The 22,246-nt window shown below is 42.9% G+C and overlaps 1 protein-coding gene across 2 annotated transcripts in view; it reads right to left on the minus strand.

The window, feature by feature from the left end:
* LRRN4 (leucine rich repeat neuronal 4) overlaps positions 1-22,246 on the minus strand; it is a 169,562-nt gene that overhangs the window by 5,655 nt on the left and 141,661 nt on the right. For both annotated transcript variants that reach the window (XM_085612636.1, XM_085612637.1), the window contains one exon: positions 16,162-16,299. In XM_085612636.1, coding sequence (XP_085468762.1) covers positions 16,162-16,299 — 138 coding nt within the window. The remainder of the gene's footprint in view (positions 1-16,161; positions 16,300-22,246) is intronic.

Raw genomic sequence — 22,246 nt, forward strand, 5'->3', positions numbered from 1 at the left:
GGGCCTGCAAAACATGCCCCCGGCTTGTCCCTCCCGCACCATATATTTCCCCGCAAAGCATACAATAAACATCACAGGATCGGCCCTGTCAAAGAAGTAAGGAGCATTACGCACTTAGTACACTAACAGTTCTGCCGTGAGAGCACGCAACCCCCGAGCCCGCCCGCCTATTAGATGACCACGTCCGAAGGATCATCCTTATCCTTGGCCACTCTTTGCAAATCTACCCATGCATACCCATCGACCCAGTGCCAAGTCCAATGTTACAAGGAAGAGGAGCGTCCAATAAAGGTCAGAAAGCGACACACACAGATAGGGTAGAAGGCTCTGAAGATCGACACAGTCAGCTCTGTGGAGGGTCGTCTTTCCCAGTGCTGCCCCAGGATTTACACTGCACACCAGGTCCAGGAAGGCGGAATCAGCCAGAGCATGCGACCGTTGCTTGGATATTGCCTGAGTCGCCGGAAGCCGCGCACGGGACAAGGCCACCACCCCCCACTCAGGTCCATAACCTCCGGAACCGTCCAGATCCACAGCCAGCTGAGCGCACGTTAGCATACTGTCCGGAGTGTCCAGTTGTGCACTATTCACAGGGGCTGCCACGACACTGTCCTCCTGTGTGCAGTGTAGGAAGTCCCAGCGTACCTGGGGACAGGCAGGCCGCAACTGTTCCGACGCTGTTGTCACTCCATCGAGCTTACTCCCCAACATCCAGGCGCCGTGGATCAAGGTGGAATGAAGGGCACCGAGAGCTTCGAAAAGGTCACCGTACCCCAGTACAGCTCCCGGCGCTCGCTCCGCTACGCTCCTCAGAGTCGCACCCTCCCAAGCTTGCTGCGACCCAGTGCACAGGATGGTGGACCTCGTCCTTCCAAAATGGCCGCTGGGTAGGTCCAACCCAGTTTGGGACCGGGACTCAGGCACGAACGCCTCGGGTTCCATGTCACTGGAAACAGGGTTCCGGGGGCAGGCAAATAATGTGTCCGGTGTGTGGTCACGGGCCACTGTCAGCCCCACCACGGACCAGCGCCCGCAAAAATCCGGGAGCAGCCCGCAGGAGTCGGGGCGAGTTACGGGCGGCGTCCGGGCAGCTCACCAGCGAAGGCCGAGGCAATCACCGGAGAGTCTTGGAGTTGCCACCTCGGGCATGCACTTGTTCCGCCACGCTTAGTGGTAGGAGCAACCACGGCGAAATGTAGGCCGATATCCGCACCGCTCCGGTAGTCCGACTCCACCCAATCACCAATGGCCGCTGTTGTTGAACTGCCGCCCGGCCATGGTGTCCACTCGAGGTCCCGGTTCCAGGGTTGCACAGGCCGCAAACTTCAGACGGACATTTCTCCGGCGGTACCGCTGCCAGAAACTTCGGGGTCACACCATCGGTTGCCGCTCTCGTTCACCAACACGGGCAGCTAGCGCAGGCTAAGGATCTCATGCAGGATATCTGTGCGGGGTGCGGAGGTTCACGGAGCCGGGAGCCTACGCTGCCGTCCCGGTCGCCATCTTGGCTCCTCCCCTGTGCTTAATTTTTAATGTGCTTAGCATGAGTTGCCCTAGCGCAAATAATTATTATCAATTTGTGTTTTTAATTATATATTATTCAACACGTTGATTATGCTATGTTTTAAAAAGCTTACTGTTGATCTTAATTTACTTTCAGTAAGCTGTTCATGAAAGTGTTGTGTTTTTAATGCTTACTTGTAATTCTTAATTTATTTTCAGTAAGCTGTTCATGAAAATGTTATGTTTTGAAACTTTTGATGCTTATTTCAGATTCTTAAATTCATTTTAGTAAGCTGTTCATGCTTTCTATGCATGTTATGATAATTCATTGAATTTTTCTTAGCAGGTTTTTCCGTTCTTTCAATGATATAATTTAAGTATGTGAAATCTCTTAGCATCGATGTTTAGCACCTGCATTTCATTAATGATTTTTTATTTAAACTCATGAGTTTTTCTTCACAGTGGTTTCAGTGCACGGAACCCTGTATTTAATTTTCTTCAAAGTTCTTGCAAGATTTTATTCTGATATGCGCAGAATTTCTTATTACTGGCAAATTTAAAATTCTCTTATTTTTTTAATTGCTTGGTTGTACTCCTGTTGGGTGGATTTTTCTCACCTTTCTTCTCACTTTTTGTGTTGGAGTTTTCTTATGAACTCTCCTGTTTGGAGTACTTCTCTTGCTTTTCTTTTCTTAGTGTTTTTGTTTGTTGGTTACTTCTCCACTCCGGTCCGGCCAACTGGTGTGTCTCGACGCATCCATGAACATTTCACTAACCTTCCACTTTTTCTTATCCTCTTGTCTGGATTTCCTCATTTTCTGTATTCTTTGTTTTCGTTTTACTCGTTCTTTTGTCATTAAAGGAGAAGATGTGTGCTTTTTATATTCAAGCTTCATGTCTTCTATCTTGTTCTAGCTTTATTTATTTCTTTCTGTTAAACTGTTCTCCTTATCCTTGTTAGTATTGCTTATTGTCCTTTACTCTTTCCCTTCTTACTACATTCTCTAAGCCTTTGCTTTCTTGTTCATTTTGTAAAGAGAGAAGATGTGTAGTGACTTCTTTCTTTATTGCAATCTCTCATTCTTTGCTTATTAGAATGTTAACATGGTTGTGATGTAATAGAATGCTGGCTCAGCTAGTGTTTCAGTTGAGACTTGGGGCTGAGCTAAGACGATCCTGCTCCTGGTGGGACTCATTATCTACCTAACTTCTGTACTATTACTTATACCTGAATGTACCTTGTACCATCTTACTTCTAATAAATTACTTCTTCAATCAACTACTCGGACCTTCATCATTCAACCTTCACTACAATTAGTTTTGGTAGACTGCTATTAGTTTAATAAATAGTTTTCTGCACAATGAGATGAAGCTCCCTCAGATGCTTCAGGATTTGAGCTTTGAGTTAAAGGTGAGAAGTTGACAGCATTTCCATTTTGAAAAGGCCTAGGTCTATCGTAGTTCAAATCTGTAAACATTTGGCACATCTTAGTTGGAATAAAACCATGCAGCATTATGAGTTTAGAGAGTAATGAGTCATTCTTGAAATAAAAACACCTCAATGTCGATTTACAAAGGAGTTGCAAATCGTAGCATGAACCGGCAAAGCCTTCTCCATGCAAAGTTAGGAATTTCATAATCTTCCTGCCATTTCCTTTTCATGAAAAATGGTTTTCCATTAAATGCATTTCCTTCACCCATGCCTCCAGCAAAAAAGAGGATTTGTTGTGCTTTATCCACACGTACTCTATCACTTATGTCTTAATTATCCAGGCATTATTTTACAAGAGCGTGAAGGATATCGTAACTATTTGTGAATACCCACTGAGTAATGACTTCACAACATTTACATGCATGACACCACTCCCCTGAACAGCAATATATTTTGAGAAATAAAGCATTCACAAGAAGCAGACCCCAAATTCATTATTTGTGATGTCACTGAGGTGGTCAGACATAATATAATGGTACATCAAAATAATTTGCAGCTTTATGTGCATCTTCCTTGGCCTCCAGGGGCCATATTATGGAAAGTGCCTTGGGGTGCAATGTGGATGTGAGCCCACTTAGTGCATCCCAGTGGCACTTTGGCATTACAGAAAGTGCAACAGATGCTTGTACAGCCCTTTCTGTAATACAGAAAGCGCTGGCACACACATAGAGCCAGCGCTATCACCGGAGGATGTTCCCTCATTTGCATGGGGGTGTGGAATCCCTTGCAAATGAGGTAACCCCTCTGCCTCTGCACTTGTGCCGTATTAGAGACGCAGGTGATTTAGTGAGATTTTGAGAATTATAAATTCACTATACATTTATACATCAAGAACACAAAAGGATTGAAATTTTACATTACTCATGATATATAGGGATATGTGAAACAGAGATTAGTGTAGTTGAAGCATAGTAAAAGTGTGCGGAACTGATTAATCTAATGCTTATTAGTGGAAATTTGCGCTAAAATGGAGTGGTTTAGTAACAGTGTCTCTTGATAACGTGCATCATTTAGAAATCAATTCTAATGTGTTAGAATTTAAATATGAACTTGATATTTTACAGACAGTCATTAGAAATGCAATAGAACATGAAAACATTTAAACGAAAATTGAACTATGAATTTAGAAAAATGTGCTTTTTACGAGATCAATGTGAAAAAATGTGTGTAGGTAGATTATGTTAACGTGCAGACATTTCATGTAATAATACTTGTGAAAGTTCACACATTTTTATGTGAATGAGTTTAAACTTCATGTCAAGTGTGGGAGAGTTAAATGTTTATGTTATTTAACTATGTGATGCTAACTTAATGGCCTTTCTTTCCTTTTCTTTCCTTTTTTCAAGATGCTTTTTCACTGATATTGACCTGTCCCCTGTATCTAATGCAATGAATCGTTCTTTACATGTGTACAGTAACTTGTTTTTTATGCACTACTGTTCCTTGATGTACTTTCGAATGTTAAGCGTGAAAATGTCCCTGAGGGTAAGGAATTTCTATTCTTACCATGAGCTGTAATTTTTTATTTCTTTTTAGCAACGTTAGGCTTATGTGGATTTTTTAAGTTTTGTGTCGCATGACGGGCTTCGGAAAACAGCTCGATGTTTCAATCCTTTTAGGTGACATGATGTGACCGTAGCCATGTAATGGTCTTTCGATTGTGGTGTGATGATACACCACTAGGACTTTACTAAAGAAACTTATGAAAGAAGTAACCACAAAAGGAGGGGCAAACCAACGCATTTCTTTTTCATTTTTATGTGCCACATATCATTTTCCCCTCTCACTGATGCAGATATCTTTTGCCTTTGTGCAGTTGCTACACAGACTTCTTGCTATTTGGAGCATGTTCTATTGCCTTATGGACTGAGACTAATTTGGAGGCTATTCGATTTTTGAACTTTTACTAACTTTGGACTGCTTAGTCCTTGCTACAGTCAGTGGCATTTAGACTACACTTCTCCTGAACTTTTCTTAAGCATTGTGCTAATGGACTTGCCCCTTTGAGGACTCAAATGAAATTCTTCCAGCCTTTAGAATTGAGCTGTTAGTCTACAAACATTCCTTCTGTCTATTTGGTAAATGGATTCTGTAAATCGGTGTCAAATTCTGATTTAATGCCTGCTTAGATGCTTGCATTCTTATTAAAGCTGTGATATTTAAAACTGAGTTGCTTCAATTGCTAATTATGCTGAGCTTTGCATCTCTAATACAATCATTCATAACTTAAACTTGCCTTAGTCTGTTATTGAGTCTTGTTGATTCACTCTTTATTAATATTGATGACTTGAATGTATTGTCAAAAGAATCAGCAAGCTCTGACCGAACAACAGATGTTGCTTCTTTTATTTTGTGTTGCAACTGCAGAGTTGTTAGTTTGTATAATTCTTTCCCGTCCCAATTTCTTCAGGAGTTGGGAGTACCAGTTGCTATTTTTTACATTTATAATATGGTCTTGAGAGTGGTGTATCTAAATTTGATTTCAAATTCATGAGTTACCTGTCAATTAATGGTCCTCATAGGACAGCTAACATTGAGTTTAATCACCCTAATTTCCACCCGCCTGTCGGAGAAAGATTCATCAGAGGACCATTGCCTCTGTGGTAAATGTGATTGATCATCTAATTGTAAAGGGCCCAGTATGGCTGGAGGATTAAATGAGGGAAGAAAGATCAGATTCAGGAAAAACTAATATTTATAAGTACGCTTGCGCTGGATCACCGATGCAGAGGCAAAGAAGCTGCCAGGAGGCGCACTCACAGTGCGCCCCCTGATGGTAGCTATATGGAGGGGGGTAAAGAGGTCCTATGGAAGCCTCAGACATTCCCTTGCAGGCAGGTGCAGTCACTCACTCCACCCACCTGCAACAGGATCACTCTCAACTCTTAAAAGTGCAGGCGGGTTGCCGCCTGCAGATTGAAACACGTAGAGGCTGCTTCAAAGCTGCTTCGTTTTCCACTTGAATGCGCTGTTCCCAGGGCAGCACGACTTTGCCGCTGTCCTTGGGGCAGCACATTCAATGTAATTGGGCGCACTTTCCCTGTTTGCGCCCAGCTCACCTATTTTAAGGTTCGTTGTGGTGCATACAGGGAAAGTGCGCTCTTTGTGCAATAGGGCCTCAGGTGTCGGTTTTTTTTTGTGCGTTTTTTTTTTTAGCACATTATATTTTCTGAATTAGAAACAGAGGAATTAGCCAAACACTTTTGCCTAGATTACAGTTGACCCAATCAATTGTGATAAGTCCTGTACTTCCTGTTACTACACATATTACACTTACGATTTCTGCAATAAGCTCTGCACCCCTTCCTCTGCATTTTCTTCCAGTAAATGTTGGTCCAAATTTACTTGACGACAATTGATCTTTAAATAATAAAGTCATGCAGATTTTGGTGCATTAAGCATTAAAATCCCAATTTTTTGGCACTCATCATAATTGGGTGCAATTTTTTGCACCTTATCAATTCCATACCCTGTGGAATTGGGATGTATAGGGAGCAAAAAACATCAAACCTTTTACTTGGACAGCCGTACCTGGGCCTTGGTACTAGGCATAGTGAAATGTTTGTATGTCGATATTAATATTAAGTTCTTGTGAACTGTAAATTACCACGCATTTTCAATGCTCAGTAAATTAATTTCACCTTTTAGTGAGCTGCAAAGAAAGTGCTTTTATATTTCTCATGATTTTGTTTTTTAAATATCTTTATTGGTTTTTTTTCTTTAATTTTTCTCCTTCTCATTTCACTTTGCATGACAATACAGAATAATCAAGAGCAACATGTAGATCCGCATGATACAACTGTGTTAAATCACTGTGTAGAACAACGCTATACATTACAGAGGCATAGTCAGTGTGTGCCATGGCTCTCACATGCAGCATCAGCAAATGGTAAACCATGATTATATTTCTCATGATTTTATGAAAAAATGATGATCAACCTTTCAGGAATACATATACAAATTTAAAAAACTCAATTAAGATGTTTCTTTTGGATGAGAAGGGGATTTTACATTATAGAGTTGTAAAAAAAATGTATCTTCAGAAAATATGGCATATACATATTCATAGACATCATTCTAATCTTTCCCCGTGGTTGGTGTATTTCTCACAAATTTAGATACAAAATTGTTTTCTTAGTTCCTTAAAGTAAATAGGTCTGTTGGCAAGAAATTGACATTTTTTCATGACTTGACCTTTTCCTAAAATTGCACCACTTTTTTTGGACCCCAGTGGACTCATTATGTGATAATTATACTATAAACCAATGCATTCTATGAACACTGATCCATTAAAGAAAAATATAATATTTATGAGGGCTTCTCAAAATTTCAGAAAAAAAACATTATTATGAAGTTTAGCACACATATTTTTAAAGACAGAATGAAAATAAAAACTTGATTTTAAAGGGAATGTTACATCAAAAATCCTTGTTATCCAAAAAAGAGTAGAGGGCATGCATGCTGTGAGAAATTGGGCCCCATGTGTATGAAGCCTTTGCATTGTCCTTGCGTCACACAGGAGAGATAAGCGTTACAATAGTGAAAAAAACAAATTTTGTAGATTTTCACTGCCAGGATATGTAAAACTTAAAAGTAGATGTCCAACGTTTTAAATGCACTGCATCCTGCCCTATAGGCTGTTTAGGGTCTACCCTAGGGGCGACTTATATGCTCTAAAAAGGAAGGTTTGAGCTGGCAAAAGGTTTATTTTGCAAAGTTTAAAACTGCACACTGGCTGCAATGGCAGGCCTGCAACAGGTCTTTTAGGGCTACTTAAATGGGTGGCACAATGAGTGCTTTAGGCCCACTGAGTAGCATTTAATTTACACGCCCTAGGTATGTGTAGTACCACCTTACTAGGGACTTATAAGTAAATTAAATGTGCCAATTTGGTGTACACCCATTTTACCATGTTTGAAAGCGAGAACACAAGCACTTCAGCACTGGTTAGCAGTGATAAAGTGCAGGGAGTCCTAAAAGCCAACAAAAATGGCATGAAGGCATATAGTTTGGATTTTGCAGTGGAGAAGACCGAGTCCAACACATGCACATTATAATTAATTGAAATACACAAAATAGTCATCAAAATAAACTCACAAGTAAATATATATGACACATAGCTACACTAGCTGGAAGCCTAGATTCTCCCAACGAAACATCACAAATTACATGATCAGTGACATGGATTATAAAACACTGAACTGATATTTGCCTAATACACCTGTCCTACAATTGTCCTACAGGAGCTTTTAGCGATGAAAGGGAGGCCTTGGAAATGTGCCTCTCCACTCTGATCAGACTGGTATGCTGCATGGGCACTGTACCGACACTGCACAAGAAACACTGAACAGACAGTTGAACATTGAACATATTAGAGACAGCAGTGGCTGTCCTGACACACTTGTATAGTGTGGTGGTAGACAGGGGTATTTGAACTTATGTAGAAGAACAGGTGGCGTTCAACCATGGAACCCATGATTTTGCTTCTCACCCATTTGAATCTGTAGAATCGGGGTGTAGTGTTCTGGAATGAATTGAAACTGACACTGCAAATTGGTGAACTGGTATTTTCACATTGCATCATGGCACAAACAGTTTTGCTGCTCTCCTTTATCTGTAAAGGAATATATGACGGTACATCACATGCCATCACAATGCATGCCTTTACAACGCGGTTGTAACAACGCAAGTGTTGTCGAGAGAGACATACCTGATATGTGTATCTATACTGCAATATTAGTGGGCGTTTTGAGCCACTCCTGCCTTATTTCCTGTGCTATTTCATCAGATATTTCCCTCTCTCCCACCCATTAAGGGTATCTGTTGGAGTCCTGGATATAGCTCTATGGATATAGCTCCATATATATAGAACTTTATTGGGGAGCTCTGCTTTAATTCAGAACGGTCCGCCAGGAGCCAGATTTCTCTCAGGGTGCACCCCCTGTCACCCTGTTATTGATGTTGTTAGCGCCCTGAAGGACGGGGACCAAGATTGTAGGTCTTCATCGAAACGCGGATCGGCGCATTACCAGATAACAAGATGCGATTATTAGGAAGCCTAATGGATGATATATTAAGCAATGATTCTTAAGAAACAAATGTATTACATATTTGTATGCAAAATAACAGAATATTGAAATAGTTCTTCATCTTTTTGTAGTATATTTGCTATATATCATTGTGTTTTGTTATCACTTATTTTGTTTCTGTCATCGTTTTGTTGGTCTGTGGGATTTTTGGTACGTAAATGGTTGTCCGTTGAACGAATGTGGTGAGAGTGGCATGGGTGATGAGTTTGAGCATCATTGGGGATATTTCCATGGTTACTCCTGAGTGTATGGTAATTCCCTTTTTTATACTGATGGATCTTTGGAATGTCTTGTGTTGTGATATGTATGGATATATGTATATTTATATGGATATGACTACAATAAACAGTATATATTTCTGATATAACTTTGGCTGATGATATTGATGATTCCTCATGTGTTTTTTTTAACACAATTTCTGAAAATATATACACCATGACTCCGAGATGACTTTGTAAACATTCCTGTAGTATGGTGAGATACTCCGCCAATTGAATTTATCAGGCAGTTTTTCTATGTTTTTCTGCACAGGCACTGTGCCTATCAAAACAAGTGGGGCTAGCGTTTTGGTCAAGACAAGTGTAGGAGTGCTGAGTGGTTGGAAATTTGTGTACCCCTGCAGATTCAGGAACTTCTCTCACAGAATTGTGAGGAAAATTAATATCTTTTTTACAGGTTTGAGGTTTGAAGAGCATTTTGGGTAACAAATGGTAGGGGATCCAAAAGACCAGACCACCCTGGACTGCCCTAGGTGTCTAGTTTTCATAAATGTCTGGGTTTGGTAGGTTTCCCCAGGTGGTGGATGAGCTCAGGCCCAAAATCCTCAGCTGCCTAAATTGCAAAATGAGGGTCAGTTTTGAATGGAAATATTTGATCTATACATGTTGCGTTTTGTGGCTTTTCCTAATGTGGGCACTGGGCCCACCCATACAAGTGGGATAACATTTTTATCAGGACATGCGGAATTGCTTGGTTGTAAGGGTTTTGTGGACATCTGTAGATTCCAGAACTTTCTTACTCAGAAATAGGAAGAAAATGTGCATTTTTGCCACAATTTAAGTGTATTGCGGGTATGAAAAGGTAGGGGGATCCACACAAGACGGACACCACAATATTTCCCTCAGAGTCTAGATTTTAGAAATGTTTGGGTTTGGTAGGATTCCCTGATTGGCAGCAGAGCCCGGGCTCAAATTAGGCAGTCACCTATATTGCAAAACAGGGTTGTTTTCCTCTCATGTTTTATGATGTTCAAGTTTTCGCTACCCACACTGTAAAAAAAAGCAGATTTTGCTGGGTTAAATGTGATGTCTCTAGGCTGCATTTTGGGTTGCTTTATGCCATGGGTGCTGGGCCTAGCCACACAAGATAAGGCCCCTTTTCAGGCTTCACATAGCGTGAAAGGAGCATGCAATGGGTATTGCAGTGGGCGTTGCGCCACAACAGCCATTGTTTTTTGAGTTGTCCCATATTTACAAGGATGGGGCAGTGCCAAAAACTAAGGCTAGGTAAAACCTGGTCTTAGGATGGTGATACGAGGGAAAAGTATTCATTTTGTCTTGTATTTTGCTCTTTCTATGTGTGCTGCATTCTGCAGCACACATAGAAAGAGCGAAACACCTTTAAAGATTGTTTATGTGCAGGAAGGTGTCTCTTCCTGCACATAAACAATCACCCCTGCAGCGCAGGCACACTTACAACATGGCGCATGGGTGTCTGTGCTGGCGCTAGACATCTTTTTAGCATCAACTCTAGCGGAAACGGAGGGGTGCGCCGTATTTTTTTAAACACGGTGCATCCCTGTGTTAAAAAAATGTCAGAGTGCAGTGTTACCAATTTTAGTAACACCACATTCCGACATTTTATTGTAAATATCCCCCAAAGTGTTATTCATCAGCATTTCATGCTTGTGCATGTCTGCTTCTAATGTTGCTTCCAATGTTGCATGACCAGACTAATTGAGTCCTTCCAATATCTGGCCATTAATAGTCTAGTGACTAAAAACACATAGGGGTATATTCACAAGAACGCGTGATAACTACCGCAAGAGTAGCGTAACGCAACTTTCAGCATCGCAGTCCATCGCGGGAAAATAACCCTGTGACAACATGGAATTCACAACAAAGCGGTAGCAAGCGATAGTCTGCCGAAAACGCAGCAGCCTCCCAAGTGCCCCAGGAACAACAAATGGCCTTCCAACACTGTGTGCATGAGGGCCAATCGGAGACGGCTGAGCAGGTGCGGGTGGGGTTCGTCCTCATGGCTACCAAACTGGACGCTATCCTTGGGTGTCTATGTCCGCCCCATGGTCTCCAACGAGCCCTGACTGACATCGCTGGAGTCATGATGCGGAGAGAAGAACACCTGTCTGCTCAGAGTGGCTTCAGCGATGCCAGCCGTGAGCTGGCACACATGCGAAAGCTCATGGAGGACATGGTGCGGATGGAGGCGGAAAGGATGGCAACCACCGCTGCACATCATCTAAATGTTGCTGGGATCTATCATGCCCTGCAGAGCTCCATCATGGCATTGCCGCCACAAGGCATGGCGCTGATGAATGCTGCTGCCCCCACACCATCCACATCTCCGCCCCCTGGTGTGTCAGTGCCTCCCAGTGTGGCAGGCGTATCCACTCAGGCACCTGATGTGTTAGTGGCACACAGTGCTGCCGACAATCCCCCTCTGGGCCCTAATGTGTCAGTGGTACACAGTGCCGCAGCCGGTACTCCAACACCCACAGGTGGAGTAGGGCACAGAAGGATCAGGCAGTAGCATTCATTCTCGCCACCTGCCCTGTTTCTGCTTAGTGCCGCACATGGCCTCATGACCTTCCACTGACCCCCGATACACTCCGATGCACTCACCTTGGACAGCGACATGGACTGCCACATCCTGTTTGATGACCAATGACATGGCGGACAGACTGCGGACTGTACCCTTTCTCTTCCGCAGTACATGTCATCCCTGGCTGGCCCCCCATGGGCCCATATTGTGTAGTGTGTTTGGCATTGCCCTGTACCGCTCCAGCTGCATCACTGCACGGGATGTGCAATTAAACATCCAGTGACGCACTGCTGTGTAATGTCTTACGCCATTCATGTATGGATGACTGTGGGTACTGTCCCTTGCGTCAATGATGTTCATCCTGTGGGATGCCAGTCAGAGGGTGCGACTTTGCATGTTGTTTACCGGGTCCCATGAACACTACAACGGGGACACACGCATCAGTCACTTCCTTGTCTGGACATGGACTGGACCACGCCCAGAGCCCACGCGTCATTGTGGCAAGCCCTGTGCTGGCCCGGCGTAAGGCAGGCCAGACCACTCCGTTGACACACCGAGGGGGGCCATCATTGCAACCTGTCGCAGGCTTACTTGCTGGTGGTGTGCAGGTCACTGGTCTAGTTGTCAGCATGTCACAGCCACTCCCTGAGGGCAGGTTTTCACACACACCACACCCATCCGGCATAGGCATCACAGGTCATGTGACTCCACCAACATAAGGGGCCGATGACGTCATATTCCCCTCTTCCGGTGGTGACTGGATGATGGCCGCTCCACGCTTCTCATAAAGGGCCCATGAGTTGTTGCGCACAGGGTTGGTGGCATCCGAGGCCTGGCGGAGGGCATGGGCCTACCACCATGTGGTGCAGACTGGGGTTGCACTGGGTTAGTGGCATCCGCGGCCTTGCGAACTGCACAGGCACCCCGCCATGGGACGGTGACTTTGGGTGCACCTTAAGCTGTTGAGTGGGTGTGCAGCCTGCGATGATGCCCCGTCCCGGCGGTCAGGACAGCACAGGTTTGGTGTGCCCTGCTGGACCACAGTGTAGGCCAGAGCCAGCGGGCAGCGCGGGCTTACCGCCCCGTGGTGTCGCTTACGTGATCCCAGAGTTAGTGGCACCCATAGGGCTAAGCGGGTGTGCAGGCTGCGATGGTGCCGGGTGCACTGGTATGTCCCACGCTATGGAGTAATCAAGACCCAGCGCCAAACGAGACCTGGTGGCCTGCAGAGCGTGGCTACATGGTGTGGAGGGTGTTATGTCCGCAGGCCCCGGGCTTTTGCTTGGAGTGGCACATGGTGGGACCTCATGTCTACACGCAGGTGGCGAAAGGTGAGCATTGAGGCCTGAGTTGGCATGGGCGGGCATGCTCCGATGGGCGGCTGGAGGTGTTGGGGTGCCTCTGCCTGGGTGTGCATGGGCGTGCAGGCGATTTTGTTTTGTGCAAGTGTGTGTGCTGTGCCAGTCATGTATCTGGACTCTGTTTCAGCTGCCGGCTCTGACTCAGATGAGTGACCTGGTGTATTGCTGTACATACCGGCAAGTGGTTGGTGACACACCAGTGGCAGCAGGTGAGCAGTGTGGCCTGGCTGCGCAGGGATGGCACTCTCTCTCCCTCTTCTTGTCTCTCTCTCTCTCTCTCCCTCTTCTTCTCTCTCTCTCTCTCTCCCTCTCCCTCTTCTCTCTCTCTCTCTCTCCCTCATCTTCTCTCTCTCTCTCACCCTCTTCTTCTCTCCCTCTTCTCTCTCCCTCATCTTCTCTCTCTCTCTCTCCCTCTTCTTCTCTCCCTCTTCTGTCTCTCTCTCTCTCCCTCTTCTCTGTCTCTCTCTCCCTCTTTTTCTCTCGCTCCCTCTTCCTCTCTCTCTCTCTCCTTCGCTCTCTCTCTCTCTGTCCTTTGATGTGCACAGGACACACCTTCTCATCATGTTTTTTGTGTTGTAGGCTGTGACCGACGGATTGTCCCAAGGGGAGTGGCCATGTGTCTTCATTTAATTTCAGTGTTAATTTTAATAAAGTTTCATTTGTTGCTTGGAAAGTGAATGTGTGGTGCTCATTTCTGTGATGACACATGCATGTCACCAGTTGTGCTTGTGCGACATCAAGCGGATTATTTTGTACATGTTTAGGTGTAGCTGATGTGGTATGTCTTTGGTCAGGGGGGTGCCAGGGTGGGGTGGTCCTGGGGGTGGTGTCTGTGGGTGTTGTGGCCCTCTTGGGTGTCCGGGCCGCATGATGGGTGGCTCCATGGCATCTGTTGCCCTTCCGATGTAGCCCTGGGCTGTGCTCCCTTTTGTGGTAGAGGCTGTCGTCCGACTTTACACCAGGTCAGAGCAGGTGCCGATTTCCTGATGCTAACGCGCCTTATTGCCTGTTTTGTGTCCTTATCGCCGATGTGGCTGTTCGTTGAGAATGTTGAGGTGTGAGGTTGTCGTGGCTTTTGGCACTGGAACGCCGACTCTGCATCTCATTACTGATAGTTGCGGGGGACCTCTGTGGCGATGTTTTTTGCGGCTGCTATCGCGGGTGAACTGGTGCTGTGGGCTGTTAACATCAGCTTGTGAATGGGGGGGTAAATTTATCACGCCTTTGGCTGCACTAAAATGCTGTTTTTTCGGCGATAGCTCCTTGTGAATATGCCCCATAGTTTGTCTTGAAACTGTCTGTAATATCTAGCATAGGCAATTGAGTATTTTGATGAAAGCGACATCTAAATGCTCACAAAATGCTCATGAAAATATCCTTCCAATACGCCTTAATTCTGGAGCATCTTGACAAACATATGGATGTGATCTCCCGATGGTTCTTGACATCTAGGTCAGTATATGTGTATTTGAGGGTGCCATTTAAAAATGTTATGTTCTGAAATATCAAAATCTATTTGGTTGCTGTAATCTTGTAACCTATATTTAACAGTATGTGCTGTCTGTACCGCCATGGTTAATGATGCAATGAAATGTGTAGGTTATTCAGCGAGGAACAAGACAGGGATATCCTTTGTCCACCACATTATGCACTATATATATGGAGCCTTTCAACACATCCAAAGACTTCTTAGAAAATCAATTCAATCATGTTCCAACCACATAGGGTCAAAGTTCTAAGAAACATAGACAATGTATTAATAATCAACTCTTACCTGTATAGTGCACTTTCTAATATATTTTCACAGGCAGCATCATTTGAAGAGGTATCAAATTATAAACTTAACGGGGGGAAAATGGAGGTGTTGTTTTTATCTGGAGACATGATAAAAGAGAATAGTAGTATTTTTTTTATTCCCGACTAGAATGTTCTGTATTTTTGGCTTCCAAATGTAAGCCAGTGTGCACAAAAGAGCACATTTTGCAAAAAGCCCTTTGTAGTATGGATAACCCCAAATTTAGAGGTGTACAGATAACCACTATTCTTAAACTCAGTATATTATACACATTTCAGTAATATAGATGTTTTCTTCATACCCAATTTTAATTAATAGATATTACCATATGAATTGCTGCACTGTCCATACATGATGAAAATCATTATAAACCGCAGCTCAGTTTATCACCTTTATTAAAAACCTACAAACCCTATATATCTTACGACCAGAAGGGTCTGACAGACATAATAACCACTAAGCAGGGGCCCCCTGACAAATAATGAAAGGCAGGTAAAGCAGGGGAAATAGGGAGAACCAATAGACAAAAGAGTTACCTGCCTATATAAAATACTTTCATAAGGGCCCTAGAAAGAGGGTTCCAAGTGTAACCAACAAGCACCAGCATTGACAATTGCGGATATTCAAAAAATCCTCAAAAGATTTTATCAAAAATATTTTTCATTTTTATTTCCATTTTATCAAAGAACGAATTATCAAAACTTTTTAAGGGTATATAAATATGTGATATTTAAACAATATACATAAACATAATGTCCCACACAGCTCACTCAAAACTATCAGTCATACTAACATGCATTCAGATAGGCATATACATTCATAACACATGAAAAACAAATTTGTAACATCACAAATATATCAAGATGGTGAAACATTGTTGGTGCGATTTCCTGACTGCCAACTATGGGGCGATGTAGTATTTGGGCTAAACACGCTCTAAATGGTGTTGAGCAGCGTTGATCGCCTCACTTCAGCTGTGAGCGACAAACATTGCTGATATCCGTGCTGTAAGATTTTGGGCTATCTCTACACTTTAGTGAGGCAGAGATTATTTGATTAGTGCAGTAAAGACAATCTGTTATACCTCCAGCGATGCCCTTTATTTTACCACGTGGACAGTTTGAATGATATTAACATTACCTTATCAGTGTGACGCGCTGTGTCCCGGAAACGAGCCACGAAAGATCACAAGTGCATTTTAAAGGATTTCCAGTCAGAACGATGTGTAGAATGGTTGATGAATTCATGTGCCAGCGATCAAAGCTGCTCAAATTACAGCTATAAAAAAAACACAGTATAGAATTGATTAAGCTTAGACCTCCATTGTCCTCAGTAGAAATTTGTTTGCAATTATGAAGCAAATATTTTATTAAAACACTACAGGTGTGAGTTGTTGGTACTTAACACAGAGAAATATTTGTGAATCAGACGCAAAGTGGGCTACTAACTAATCCAAGGGTCAAAACCGGGTTATTTGAGAAATAAGATCTATAGAATTCAAACACAAGTAAGACACAATGCAGATTTCATACCAATTGCGAAGACAACTTTTAATATTATTAAAGGTTAGGAGGCAAAAATAGGATTAGTTTGTATGTAACAAAACGGGAGTGAAAGAAGGACAAAAGTGAAAACAGCAATTGCCCAAAAATAAGTTTTTTTCGAAAATGCAGGGATGGGAGTGAGCCACAGCTGAAATATTTTTTAGGTTTCAGACCCTTTTTCATGATTAAATGGCTCTTTTGTCTTTCTCAGTCTGCTCTTGATTCTTTGGCTTTCCTCACTATTCTTGTGCTTTCCTGCCCAGGAACATTTCAGTTTCCCATTGTTCTGATTAGGTTAGTTGTATTTTCTATTGAAGCCCCCAAGGTAGTGCATATGTTTCAATGATCTCTGTAATCCATTAACAGCCTGTTATACCTAGCACTTGTCAGTGAGCAACGTGTTCAATGTTCTCACATCTGATGGCTCAAGGGTTTCCCAGAGCCGTCTTCTAAACAAGCATTGGCAAAGCCTAGGTCTCACCTATGCAAGAGCTGTTGGTTTTGTTCATGCCTTTTAGTCATGTTGGACAAAAGCATGACTGCTGTTCAGCTTTGATAAAAGTTAGTGGTGTGGCATTGAGGAGAGTGGCATAAAAGACAGTGGCGTACAGTAAAGTGGCATACAGTGGCTTGGAGTAGCGTAGAATAACGAAGAGTGCAGTGGAGTGGCATAGAGGAGAGTGAAGTGGTGTAGAGTGGAGAGGCCCAGAGTAGTGTGGCATGGTGTGGAGTGGCACAGAGTAGAGTGGCATGAAGTTGCATGGATCGGAGGGTGTAGACTGGTGCAAAATCAAGTGAAGTGGTGTGGAATAGAGTGGCGTAGAGTGATGTGGCATGGCATAGAGTGGTGTACAGTGGCGTGGAGAGGTGTAGAGTGGAATAACGTGGTGTAAAATAGAGTGGCGTGGAGTGGCACAGAGTGGAGTGGTGTAGAGTGGAGTAACAGAGTGGCTTAGAGTACAGTGGTGTTCAGTGGAGCAGCACTGACTGGAGTGGCATAGAGTAGAGTGGCATAGAGTGGAGTGGTGTGGAGTGGAGTAGAGTGGAATGGAGTGGTGTAAAATAGAATAACATAGAGTAGAATGGCGTGGCGTAAATTGGCATAGAGTAGAGCGAAATGATGTAGAGTAGAGTGAAGTGCTATATGGTGAATTGAAATGGTGTAGAGTGGAGAGGCATAGAGTGGATTGGAGTGGTATGCAATGTAATGGAGTGACATAGAGCAGAGTGACATAGACCACAGTGTCATAGAGTGGAGTGCCATATAGTGGCATTGTGTGGATGGATTGACGTGGAGTAGAGTAGAGTGGCCTAGAGTAGAAAGGCATAGAGTAGGGTGGTGTGACATTGAGTGGAGTGGTGTAGCATAGTGTATGGTGGAATGGAGTGGAATTGCCTAGAGTACAGTGGATTAGAGTGGAGTGGCATAGAGTAAAGTGACATAGAGTAGAGTGGAGTGGCACAGAGTAGAGTGGATAGAGTAAAGCTGTGTAGAGCCAAGTGGTGTAGAGAGGAGTGGAGTAGAGTCTCCTTGAGTGGAATGGAGTGGCATAGAGTGGAACAGAGTTTCACAGAGTAGAGTGGCGTAGATTAGAGTGGCATAGAGTTCAGTGGCTTAGAGTAGAGTGGCATTGAGTGAAGCAGAGTAGAGTGGCATAGAATGGAGTGGACAGCGTAGAGTAGAGTGGTGTAGAGTGGTGCAGTTGTGGGTGTAAGTAACTTAAATAACGATCCAAAGTTAAATCAACGCAAAGGTATGAGGCATGAATGGGAATGGAAACAGCACGAAAACTGCTGGAATGCACTAGCGGATTAGGTGGCAGCAAAGAGGAGTGACAATGAAGTCAATGAATTGTAAACAATAGGTGGGCTCCAAGCCCCTATTGAAAGCAATACCGCTCGCAACCGAGAGAGCATGAATGCGCTACCTCAGGCGAGCCCTAAAAATTGAGTATTTCTTGCTCGAAAACACACTTCTGTCTAGGGTCCATTTCACTGGTCCAGTGTTTGGCCACCAGGTGAAATCTGCAATATATGTTCGACGAAAAACAGTCTTTGCAAACAATTGTAAACTCATCCAATTAAATTGATATACAATTGATGATTTTCAGCATCTGATAAGGTGAGATTAGTGGGCGCACACTTGTAAACAAATGCAGATTTTGACCACCTATAGTAACATTGTACCCTTGCCAAAACATCCAATTACATTTTTGATTTTTTGGGGGGGCAGAGATGCAGACTGGGCCATTTTTTTTGTTTACTAAATTTTGCCAAACACAGTCCGTTGGGGGCATCAACATAGAAAGGAAGCATCCGTGCCAAGAGTAGGTAAGACCTTCCTATATCTCAATTGTATAGGTATAGGTTACAGTGACAAAGCTATAAATCTACAGATGCTCATACTGGCTATGCAGGAATCTCCTGAACTCAGCCCTCTGCTTACAGATACCTCAATTGACTCCACTCCTCCACCCTGTAACTCAGGTGTTTCTCTAAATCGTCTGAGAGAAAAGAAACTCCTGGTAAGCAGGACTTCTCTCCTATTCAACAATCTCCATCCTACAACCTCCTAGATGTCAGCTCTCTTCATAATGGACCATCTGCGAGCATTGTTAGATAGCCACCTATGTGGAAGTTTACATGGGAAAACCCTGTCCTCTGGGAAGATCAGTTTTTGTTATATGTCTTTGCAAAGTTATGTTATGTAATGTATATTTGTAAAGCACACTATCACTTGTGATAGTATCCTCGAACAGATTAGGTGTATGTGCATAGCCCTGCCTATGGTAGGCTGGCTAATTGAAAAGCTAGGTCTTCAGCTTTTTGCAGAATTAAAGAAGAGCGTAGGAGGTTCTGATGTGGAATGGGAGGCTATTCCACATTTAAGGAGAGACATTTACTTCAAGAGATGCAGGTGCAGTCCTTCTCACCCAGGCAAGAGGGCAGCAGGTCAGCATAGCAGGGCATCAGTCCAGCAGAGTGTCAGTCCTTTCAGCAGCACAGCAGTCTTTATTCCTTGCAGAGTAGCCACAGGTCAGGAAGTGTAATGAAGGGTTGGAGTATGAGGTCCAGTATTTATACCCAGTTGTGCCTTTGAAGTAGGGAGAAGCTTCTAGAGGCATTTCTTTGAAGTGCACAGATGCCCTGCCTTCCTGTCCCTTACTCCAGACTAACTACAGGGGTATGCAGCCCTTTCTGTAAAGGCAGGACACAGCCTATTCATGTGTAAGTGGGGCTGGGCCCACACCTCCCTTCCATCTTGCCCGTGATGGCCCATCCAGGCACACCCAAGCTCTCTATTGTGTGGCTGTCAAGGAGGAATACACAGAGCTCAACTGTCACTGACACCCTGTCATGTGAGCCAACGACAGGTTGATGCCACCAAATGCTCAAGCAAGAAAATGGCAACTTTCTAAAAGTGGCATTTTTCAAAATTGTAATTTAAAATCCAAGTTAGGATTTTATATTACCATTCCAAAGACACCAACCATGAATGGGTTACCTGTTCCTGTTTGGAAGTTACAACTTATTAAATGCAATAAGGTAACTCCAATGTTATCCTTTGGGAGAGGTAAGCCTTGCAGAAGTGAAAAATTAATTTAAGAGTTTTTCCCTCCTAGGACACGTAAAACTTGAAAGTACATATCCATCTCCAACTTTGTAAATACACTGCACACAGCCCTCTGGGTTGTCCAGACCATACCCTAGGGTGTCTTATATGTATTAGAAGAGAATGTTTGGGCCCGGCAAAAGGTTTATTTCTCCAGCTTGAAATGGCAGTTTAAAACTGGACACACAGGCTGGAATGGAAACCCCAACACTTTAAAGTGCTACTTAAGTGGGTAGCACAATCAATGCTGCAGGCCCACTAGTAGCATTTAATTTACAGACCCTGTGCACAGATAGTGCCACTTTGCTAGTAACGTACAAATAAATTAAATATGCCAATTGGGTATAAGCCAATTTTACTATGCTTTAGGGAGAGAGCACAAGCACTTTACCACTGGTTAGCAGTGGTGAAGTGTGCAGGGTCCTAAAAGCCATCACAAAAACGCATTCAGAAAACATGAGGGTGAAGGCAAACAGTTTGGGGATGAACCTGCAGAAAGGGCCAAGTTCAACACCTTCATGGATTTCTATGAAAATACCTCACTGTACCAGTCAGTGGTGTGTGACATAATTCAAAGCTTGGCTGGAGTACATTTGTGCCTTTTTGCTCCGCAGTACTAGTGAAGTAGATATGTGTGGATGTGGTGAATAGAAATGGTCTTGCTCTTTTGTGGGTGTATTATAGTATTTGCTTTGCCTCTGCAGTCCCTTACTTGAGTTCTACGCACTCATGGAAGAACACTGTGTATAAATGATAGGGCAGGAGTAGACACAGATCTCCGGCTGACATAAGTAAATAGCATTTGTGAGTACGTAAAGCAGTACTAGAGGAGTACTCATTTACATTCTCAAGTATGATTTGGAGAATAAGTCCCAAAATAGTGGATTTAAATTGTTTTGTATATTTAGAAAATAAAACATTCACTTACTAAAATGCATCAACTCTCCAAAATAAATATCAACTCTCCAAAATAAATAATTGATGATGAGTTTAGCTTTTATTATAAAAAGTATATCTGTAACTTCCTGCCACATGACTTGCTTCTGTTCCCTACTGAAGGAGGCAGACCAAGGAGTTCTCCTTACAGCTTAACCTCGAAGGTCACCATAATGTCTACTTCATCTTCCTCTTGAGATAGTTGGGCTGCCTCTTCACAGTATGTATTTCTCCAAACTGATGTGAGGCACAAGAGAAAGTGTATGGCATGGGGATCTGTGACTATTTATGCGCTTTATATATTTATTGGTACCTATTGTGTTCAGATGTGGTTAGATGTGGGTATTTTCCTACTCTGACATTTGGTTAATGCTCAGCGTAAAGTTCCATTGTATTATATTTCACCAACAGCAATTGAGTGGACTGTTATCCATCTTTTCAAGATTTATGAACAGGGGTTCATGCTTATGCATTCAGATTCAGGTGGCCACCAAAAAGCCCATGATTTGCATACTTAATTGGGAGCACATCAGAGCATGCCTATTGTGCTTATTTTTACACTAATATTCTCTGTGAATGCTGATTATGTGTAAGTGTAAGCACATTTGTAGATGTAAATCTCCATTCATATATTCACTATATATATGTATCTTTGTGAATAGAGCTGTTGTAATTTAAAGTAGGAAATGATGTTCCTCTAGTCACTTTTATCATTAGTAATTTAAGGAGCTATAACTACAGTGCTAACATGTGTTGTTTAGATTGAATATCTCAAATAGAGACTCCATTACATTCCTCTTTTTGCGCCCACTTTAAGATGAATTCATAAACCCTAAAATTATTCTATATCAAACTGTTCTGGCAAAGAAAGTTTAACTCAAACAACTTATTTATGCAAAACAGCTCAGAAAATATATTAAGATTTTGCAGTGTTGAAATATTTAGGAAATGCCTGAATGCTTATGTATGAAACAATTCTAGAAATTAATTTGTCTATCTTTTCTTTGTATCATATAGATGTCTTTTGAATTGCAGTGCTTTAATCTGAAACCCACTACTATTTCTATGCAAATCTTATGGGTTACTTAGTGAACTAAACTTGTAATGACCTTAAAGAATTACTGAACAACAC

The sequence above is a fragment of the Triturus cristatus genome, chromosome 6 (genome assembly GCF_964204655.1).
Source record: "Triturus cristatus chromosome 6, aTriCri1.1, whole genome shotgun sequence".
In the NCBI taxonomy this organism is placed as follows: Eukaryota; Metazoa; Chordata; class Amphibia; order Caudata; family Salamandridae; genus Triturus; species Triturus cristatus.